Below are 9,002 nucleotides of genomic sequence, written 5' to 3'. Positions count from 1 at the left end.
AATGGGGGCTAAGGAGGCTGCAAAGCAAACAGCGGCACTGGAGAGGGGCTCCGGCCCTGCCGCCGCAGCAGTTGGTGACACTCGGTTATGGGAATGTGCCCAAATGTTACCTGCGCCCGGGAACGCTCCCACCGGCGGAGCAGGGAGTGCAGGAGGACAAGGCGAGGACAAGGACATGCCCAGGGTGAGCCTGGGCTGAGGGGGGCCGGCGGATCCTTCGCATGTTCCCTCTATAGGGTGGGACTGCCCACCTGGGCCTTCACCCGCCCCGCGCAGCACCCCTGCACCATCACTTGGGGAGCTTCATCGCGGGCCAGAGAGGCCGAGGAGGGGTCCCCATGGGTGCACCCCTTGCTTCAGAGCATCCCCGGCATCCCCCCTCCCAAAGCCAACACAGGGCACACGCAGGTGCGCGGTGAGGAGGATGCGCTGCCACCTGCCCAGGGGCAAAAAGAGAGCGACCGTCCCCAAGGTGCCACATCCGTGGATGGAGCTGAATGGCCCCTTGTTTCCTTCCAAACCGCGCCCTGCTAACCTGTCCCCGCTGCCCTCCGAGGGGCTGGGAGCAGCGGGGACGGGTCCCGAGCAGTGCCGGCCCCTCGGCGGTGCCCAGGGTTTGGTGCGGGGATGCCGCGACCCTCCCGGCAAAGGCTCCGGCGCAGGGCACGGCAGCCCCCGAGCCGCGGGCTGATTGCGCTGCTCGGGGAAGGAGCTTTAGGGCATTATTTGCCTCCATTTCACTCTGCGGGAGGCCGCGGAGCCGAGCAGAGATGCTGAGTGCTCTCCCCTGCGCTCTCGCTCGCTTCCTTGCCTTTCTTTCCCCCCTTCCTTTTTTCAAGTATTATTTCTAGGATCGTTTCGGCGAGGGTGTCACGGCACGCAAGAGGAAGAAAATCACCTTCCCAGCTGCGTCCGAGCTCAAGCTGCCTCGAAAGGGAGCGCGGTTGCGGCGAATCGCGGTGGCGACTCCTCGGCCGCCACCGCGGCTCGGCAGCAGGGGCCGGTGGCACGGAGCGGCCGGAGGGACAGAGCGGGGTGTGGACTGCAAAGACAGGAAAAAATCCCCGAGCGTTTTCTCCCCTCCTGGCAGTGATCCGGGGACGGGACAGTCGCATCCCGCCGATGTCTCCCGCATCCCAGCAGCGTCTGTGCCACATCCCATCCCTCCTGCAGCACCAGCCCCAATCCAGCTGCGGGCTGGGGACCGCGCTGCGACATCAGCCGGGAGAGGTGCCCGAGGGGACAGTGTGTGGGGCTGTGCTCCCCCTGCCCTGCTCTGCTGCCCACAGCCAGGACCGAGCCTCTGCAGCAGCTGCCAAAGCCACGGGCCGGCTGCACCGGGGGAATCGCAGCAGCCGGCTGCGGGAGGTGGCAGCTGAGGCTGGCAGGACCAGGATCGCAGCGCCCAGCCACAGCTTCCCTGCTCCTGGCAGCGCCCCAGGGCCGGGACCGCGGGGCCGGAGGAGCCCTGGCACAGGCGAGGTGGAGAACAGGGGTGGGGGACGGGGACGGGGCTGCCCGGCAGGCGGGTGACCCCGGCGTGGGGCTGAGGATCCTCCGGCAGCTCCTGCCCTTCACCAGCCCTTTCCCCCCCAAAACAAGCAGAGCAGCAGCTCCGGCCTCCCCGTGTAACGACTCCACGGCTGCAAAGTTCAATATTCCCTGGCGAATGGTCCGAACAAGGAGGCCGCGCTGAGTGACGGCTCCCACAAAGGGCAGGGAGCGTCTAATCCCCGGGACCGCGGCACCTGCACCCCGGCCCGGCCGGGATTAAAGGGGAGCAAGCCGGGCTCTGCAAAGATCAGAGGCTTCATTAGAGCGGCCTTGAAATAGGATTTCCTCAAGTGATAAGGGGCAGGGTAGGAAGATAATCTGGGGGGCTGCTGGTACCTGCCCCCACATCACCCCCAGAGATGCTCTTTTGGGTCACCTGCCTTGTAGGTGGTGCCCTAGACCTGGAGGGAAGTGGCAGGGCAGATCTGGCACCCACTGTCCCAAATCCTTCATCCCAGGAGTGGCTGTTTCTCCTCTGCCATCCTCCTCCCTCCCCAGCTCATTTCCACCATTAAAATTCTGGAAAGTTTCTTTAGTGTCTTTTCCAGCCTTACGAGAGCAGAGGAATGCTGCCTGTCATGGGCACCCTGCACTGCTGCTACCCACAGTGAATCCAGTGAAAAAACCTCCAAACCAGCCAAATGAAGGAAAAACTGCTCCCTGCATGGAATAAACACCCACATGCTGCGAGATAGGATACACTGACACTGCAAGATTCCAATTCCTCACCCTGCACCACAATCCTGCAAACACCAACAGCCCTGAAAATCCCCCTGGGAGTGGGAGGAACCAGGTGGGTTTAGGGGAGAAGCGGCAGTGCAGGTGGGACCTTGTGAACATCCACATCCTGTTTGAAAGCTCCGTGTTAAACACCAGGAGCGAGAGCCCTGACCACGCTGCCCATTACTGTAAATACAGCATTCCTTTAATGCAATTAAATATTAAATACTTAGAGAAGGGGGAAAAAAAAGGTCTCACATCTCGTATCTTTCAGCAGTAATTTCAATCTAACTCACAAGGGCCATAATGTAGTTTGTTCTCAAATCATGCAAAATTAAATAAAGTATTTCAGACTATCTCAAAGTCTCCCACTCCTAAAAGAGCCGTTCCTGTTCAGGTTCACCAAATACAGAGCAGGGGAGAGCATCAGGGTCATCCTGGACTCAGTGAGATGCTTTAGTGACAGGCTTTTAGGGCTGCTGCTCAGAAAGGGTTTGCAAAAGGACCACAGTTAATGTCTGCTCAGGATTCAGGCTCTGCCTGCAGAGTGGGGTGGGTGCTGCCAGCTTGGGGGGTCCTGTGGGACACGGTCCTGACACCCACACCCACCCAGCAAAGCTGGGCTGCTGGGCAGAAGTGGGATGGATTCGTTCTGGGGGGAGCAGAGCCATCGTGTGCCTGAGCCCAGGACTCTGGAAAGGGATTGAGGATTTTTGTCAAAGGTAGGAAAGAACAGGGGCTGGGCTCCTCCTGCCAGGGCCATTGACTCCAGTCCCCACAATGCCGTACTCTGGAGGCTGAGCCTTCCCCACACTGGAGTCTTCTCATGGGATCACCTCTCTGCCCCTCAGGATTCTGTCCTGGCATGGCCCCGTGCTGGGCTCTGGCTCCCTGTGAGGAGGAAAAGGCTGCACCATCCCCATCACCATTCATGGACCCCAAAGTCCCAAATGTGTCCCACTTGCCAGCTCCTGCCCAGCCCCCAGGGACTGCTCCAGTTCCATGCAGCATCCAGCTCCTGCCACAGGGATGGACAAACCCTCCCTGCCTCAAAACCCAGGGCAGCCAGGGCTTTATCCACATTAAATTTACCCAGAGCTGAGCAGATTTGGTTCCTCTCCTGGACACCAAGACTTGGCTTTGAAGGCACCACAGCAACTTCTGGGCTTCACCACACACCTGAGGCAGGACATGAGGAGCTGCAGACCCCAGGGTGAAAAGTGAGTGCAATGTCCAGCCCTGGGCTGGGAGTGACCATCAGACCAGTCCCAGAACACCCTGGATGGACAGAGATCAGGAAAGCAGCAGGGCTGGAGGAGCCCAGAGGCCACCAGCTCCTCATGAAGTGCTGAGGCATCTCTGCCTCAAACCCTGCCCCTCTCCAGCCCATCATGGGCTCACAACAGTTCAACATCCGCGGCCTCTCTGCCCAGAGCAGGCAGCAGTAATGGAAAACAAATCGGTGAACTTGGGAACGTTTCAAGCACTTCATCCTTCCAGGACACCAGACTGCTGATGAACCCCCAGCTTTGCAGGCACCATGTTAATGACAGGCCAAATTTCAAAGGCTTGCAAACTATTTCTTGTGCTGCTGCCCCACCCCCTCAATAAAAGGTTGCATCAGAAAGAGATATTTCCATAATTTATAGTACGGGCATTTCACTGGGGAGACTCACTCATCTGTACTTACAGATACATTTAAGAAAATGCATCCTCCCACAATCCTGCGCCATTTACGACTATTGGCACAATCTGTAATCCTCAGTCTTCAATTAAGGGACACCTTAGGGTTCATTATCACACAATTGCTCCCTGTGAACCATGCCAAATGCTGTTTTGGCACAGAGCTTGGAAGATGAATTAGAAGGAAGTCTTCTCGGTAATGCCCACTCCCAATTCCCATCAGCAGCCTTTATGCCCTCCTCTAGCCATTTTTTCCCCCCTCTCCCCTCTTTCCAAGTGGCTTTTACTATCCCATCTTTCAATGTCTCTCTTGATTCTCTGGAGGTATATTTAGAGATGCTACATCTCCTTTTCTTCCGGCTCTCAATGTGCCTCCCGCTCCCGGCTCTGCAGATGGGATCTTCTTTCCTCCCTTCCCCCGTCACAAAGCCCCACGGCTGCGGGGGAGCAGGGGATGGAGCTGCCTTGGGCTGGAGCAGCTTAAAACTCACATTTTGCAAGAAAGGGATCCCTGAAGGAGCTATAGTTATTGCCAAACTTGGCCTGGGCACAACTAATGCCCTTAACATCTGAAAACGAATGGCTGGAGCCACGTCCCTCCCATCCCTCTACTGCTCCAGCAACCCCCTTGCAGGGATGGATCCTGATGGATTCGGCCATGAAGTCGGGGAAGAGCAACAAGTCCAGAGCATTAAAAAAACAAGGGGCTGCCAACTCCTCAGCAGTAAAACCCTTACAGGAGAGGAGAGGAAACCTCCTGGTGTTAACCCAGACCCTTCTGGCCCAAACAGCAGCGATCACAAACTTCCATGGACTCCTCGGGGTCACAGCAGCGGGGATGCGACGGTGGCAGAGTTTCTCCGGAATGAACGCTGCTGCTGCCCTCAGTGCCCACCCCAAACTCCCCGGGACAGGGAACAACAGAGCCCAACAGACGGCAAATACTTGGCCCACAAGACACCTTGTGGAAATTTTATTATATAGAGTGTAAAATGCAACTGTCAGTCAAATAAAAAGAACACTTTGTTGTTTTGTTTTTTTTTAACACCATGCTCAACATTATCCAATCTTTATAGTTAGACATTTCAAGCATAAGGAAAAATAAGGAAAGAACCCAAGGACAGTAAATTCAGTACATTTAAAAACGGAATGTCCCGCAGGGCAATTAAAAATGCAAGAAAAAATAGCTTCAATTCCGTTTTTCCTTTAAAAATACACTGTTATCTGTACAAGAAACACTACAGTAAACATCAGAAATCATATTATCCCTTTTATTAAATCAAAATTATTTAGAGCATACTGTGGTTAATACTAAATTCATTTATTTCTCTAGGTAATTTGACAAATATTAGATAAGAAAATATTTAAGGAAACAAAAAAGCAGAAAACACCTTGGAATTAAAAAATAGTTACTACCTTTTATACGGTTTTATGTTCCACAGTGTTTGTTAAAGGTACTAATAGCAGATTCATTTTAATATTAAAAATAACAGTATTTATATTTCTGAGAGCATAGAAGAAGTTTTTTTTTCTTTTCTTTTTTTTTTGTTTTTCTTTTTTTTAACAAGCTTGGAGGTCTTAGATACATAAATGCAACTAGCAATGGAGACATGAGAACATGTATTGCTAAAAAATTAACACGTTTTTATATTACCCCTTTAGACTCTAGAAATTATACAAACCCTACAAAATGCCCCCCCGAACTTGCAAACAGTAACTGTTTCAAATACAGAAATCATATAATTAATTACAATACATATCATAGTTCAGTTTTTTAAAAATGCAATAAAATCAAAGACAGCCAAGATACAAGAAATTAGAAGTAAAACATTTAATGAATTTACATATTTAAGAATATTTAAATACTGTTTAAATTTTTTTTCTTTTTAAGATTTGTTACATACCACCTAAGACTTCCAAGCCACTCTTTCTGTTCCAACAGAAAAGATCAAAAAATTAAAAGGAAAAAAAAAAACACACAAAAAAACCCACATGTTGAAATGTCAGAGATCTGGGGTACGTTTTGGCGCCTGCAAATTCTCTGGCTTCTCTCCAAAAAGAATCCCGGAGGTTTTTTTTTAATATAAATTTGGAAACAAAATTACCAGCATGTCCATACGTTTAGTACATTACTAATTGTTCCTGATTCTTAGAAAAGTTCAGTATAGATTATCCTACAGCTAGTGTTTCACAAACAGAAAAGTCTTCATCAAAATGTTGCAAATCTAGAAACCTCTGTTACAAAAAGGTTTTCTTCCACAACGATTCCAAGGGAAAAAAATTGCCACGAGGACCTTGTTCTACTGCTCCTGGAGAGAATGAGAGAGGAGAGAAAGGGAAAAGTTACTGAGCAGCAGGAAATTATCCAAGCTGCCGAGCCCTCCTCCCCCAGCACAGGTCTGTCCCCGCTGCAGCGGAGCGGGAAGCGGAGCTCAAAGGATGCTCGGAGCTGCCAGCAGAGCCCTCTGCCCTAGCGCTGTCCCAGAGCTCTCCTGCCCCTCACCAAACAAAATCTCTCTCTCCAGCAGGGCAGGCTCGGGGAGGGATGAAGAGAAGCCCTTTCATCACCGCGTCCAGGTCACCCTTGGCCAGTGCCTGCGGCGAGCGCCGGCACCCGGCTCCACCTCGCTGGGGAGAAGCAGGGGAGAAGCAGGGGAGAAGCAGGGGAGAAGCAGGGGAGAAGCAGGGGAGAAGCAGGGGAGAAGCAGGGGAGAAGCAGGGGAGAAGCAGGGGAGAAGCAGGGGAGAAGCAGGGGAGAAGCAGGGGAGAAGCAGGGGAGAAGCAGGGGAGAAGCAGCTGCTGGGGGCTGGCACCCACAGCAGCCTCTGCTCCCGGGAGCCAGAGCTCAGTGTGCAGCTGTGGGGACAAGTGTCAGACCCCAGCAAGGTGCCCCTGAGCTTTGCACAAACTTTTTGCGGCTTTGTTTACGCCATGAAGCACCGAGTGTGATCAGGATAGATCTCACACAACTCTCTGGTGCACTGAGTGACAGCTGAGGGGAGATTTTACTCAAAAACAGGTTATTATTTTTCAATGGTTTTGGTCTCTTTTGAGGCAGGGAGCTGGTGAGCACACAGCTCCTGTCCCAGCATGAGAAAAGGCAGTGCCTGCACTCAGTTCTGGGATGCATCAGTGCTGTGCTGCCTCACCAGCCTGGTTTCATCATTCCTTTTACTTTAATCCCCCAAAGTCAAACAACTGCCTGGGGACTATACGGAAAGGCTCCCAGGAGAAACAAATAACCTCCCAGTCCTCTCCCAAAAAAACCCTCACCCACCCCTGTGCAGGAAAATAAGACTTCGATGTTGAGGCAACACTTCTGTGATCATTTCCTCAGCCACAAAACATCACTGTTTCACTGTGTGAGCCTGAAGGAGAGTCCCTACACTAGGGCAAGGCAAATACACCCAATTGCCCAAGAGAAGGAGCAGAGGGGTTTGGGGATACAGACCTGGCTGTGGGCCTGAGCCTGCCCTAGTGTCTGCCCGTAGTAGGCAGCCTGCTGTCGGTAATACTCTGCCCAAGCCATCGTGTAGTCCGGCTGGGAACTTGCCTGAGAAGCAGCACTGGCAGCATGACCTGAAGGGAAAGAAGAAAAAAAAGAGAGATAAGCAATTCTTGAAGTCCAAGCCCAGGCTTAGGATCTCCTTTTGCCAAGCTTAAAGAAGAGCCAGCCCCCTTCCAGCTGCTGCAGACACCTGACAGAGCGACACCGGTTCCGCTGCGTGGGATGGCAGGATGGGCTCCAAGCTGGACTGTGAGGGACAAGCCAAGAGCAGGCAGAAAGCACCCAGGCATTCCTGCAGGGACAGGCTGACAGCCTGCACACCCCTCATCCTCAAAGGCAAAGCCTCCAGCAGCTCCATGTCAAAGCAAGTCCAGAGGTCGGGATCATGCACTCTGTAACGTGGTGGAGAGAGCCAGGCCTGTGACTTTCCACGAGCTCTCCTACCCCCTCACAACCCAGCTCCAGCTTTCTGGATTTTGCCAGCAGCAGTTCCTGCGTGCTCTGTGTTTCCCCAGGCAGGCTGGCTGCAAGCAGGGGCACAAGGGGACTGGGGCTCAGTGGGAGCTGCTCTCCTGAGACGTGACAGCACAACCGAGAGCTTTCCGTGGGAGCACTACATGCACCATCACCAACAGGGCAGGAGCAGAGGGATCTGGAAAGGACTGGAAGCTAAAAATGGCAGAGATGGAGATGCAAGTCATTGGATTAGAGTTAACTCCTTGTGATGAGAGCTGATTCATCTCCAGGAAGCCTGTTTCACTCACTCTGTTTTTTGAAATACTCCTCCCATGCTTTGCTGTAATCGGGATGGCTGTTCTGCTGCTGGCTCTGTTGGCCTGTGCAAAGATGACAACAAGGGGCACGTCAGTATGGAACAGGTGACAGTTTCCAGACAGTGACATCCACCTCTCCACTAGACAGGCCCTGGGTCTACCCCAGCTGCCCAGACTTGACACCTCAGCTTCCACTTTTCTACAGTGTTGAGCATCTTCAGTTCAGGGGAAGCTGAGGAAAAACTTAAATTCCTGATCTCACCTCATCTGCTGAAGGGGATGAAGCCAAATGTCACCCTGCTGGGACCTGCTCAAGCCAAACCACGTGGCTGGGAGTGCCCAGTCTGCAATCAGCCACCCTGGGCACCCAGTCTGCTTGCACTCAGTGCAGGAGAGCTGAGACACCTCACACAGCCGAGATCTGTCACCTCCACAGAGCTGCCAAGGGAACAGCCGTGTTTTGAGTCACCTCATTTGTTTCTCAAGGGCTGAATCCTTCACCCCAGCTCTTCTCAGTGGAGCAGGGCTGAGGGACCGCTGTGAGCAGTGCCCCTCCATACACCCTGCACACACATGAGCCTCCACAGCATGACCTGCGCAACGCCGGGGGCAGCCACTCGGCTCCTGACTCCTCAAGGTGCCACAAGCCCTGCCCAGGGGGCACAGCCAGCCCCACTGCCCAGGGGACATGGCCCAGGGGGCACAGCCAGCCCCGCCAGCCAGCCCCACTGCCCAGGGGACATGGCCCAGACATCACTGAAGAG

General features: G+C 53.3%; 1 protein-coding gene across 4 annotated transcripts in view; it reads right to left on the bottom strand.

The window, feature by feature from the left end:
• Positions 1 to 4,899: 4,899 nt before the first annotated feature.
• FUBP3 (far upstream element binding protein 3) overlaps positions 4,900 to 9,002 on the bottom strand; it is a 38,547-nt gene continuing 34,444 nt past the window's right edge. For 3 of the 4 annotated variants that reach the window (XM_021551296.2, XM_021551297.2, XM_021551298.2), the window contains 3 exons: positions 8,230 to 8,301; positions 7,409 to 7,536; positions 4,900 to 6,266 (listed from right to left, as the gene is read on the bottom strand). In XM_021551296.2, coding sequence (XP_021406971.1) covers positions 6,258 to 6,266; positions 7,409 to 7,536; positions 8,230 to 8,301 — 209 coding nt within the window. In that variant the 3' untranslated portion in view covers positions 4,900 to 6,257. The remainder of the gene's footprint in view (positions 6,267 to 7,408; positions 7,537 to 8,229; positions 8,302 to 9,002) is intronic. The other variant, XM_021551299.2, reaches the window with a different exon arrangement.

This window comes from Lonchura striata, unplaced genomic scaffold (genome assembly GCF_046129695.1).
Source record: "Lonchura striata isolate bLonStr1 unplaced genomic scaffold, bLonStr1.mat Scaffold_228, whole genome shotgun sequence".
NCBI lineage: Eukaryota > Metazoa > Chordata > Aves > Passeriformes > Estrildidae > Lonchura > Lonchura striata.
Note: the sequence above shows the minus strand (reverse complement) of the source record. Positions and strands in the feature narration are given on the sequence as shown.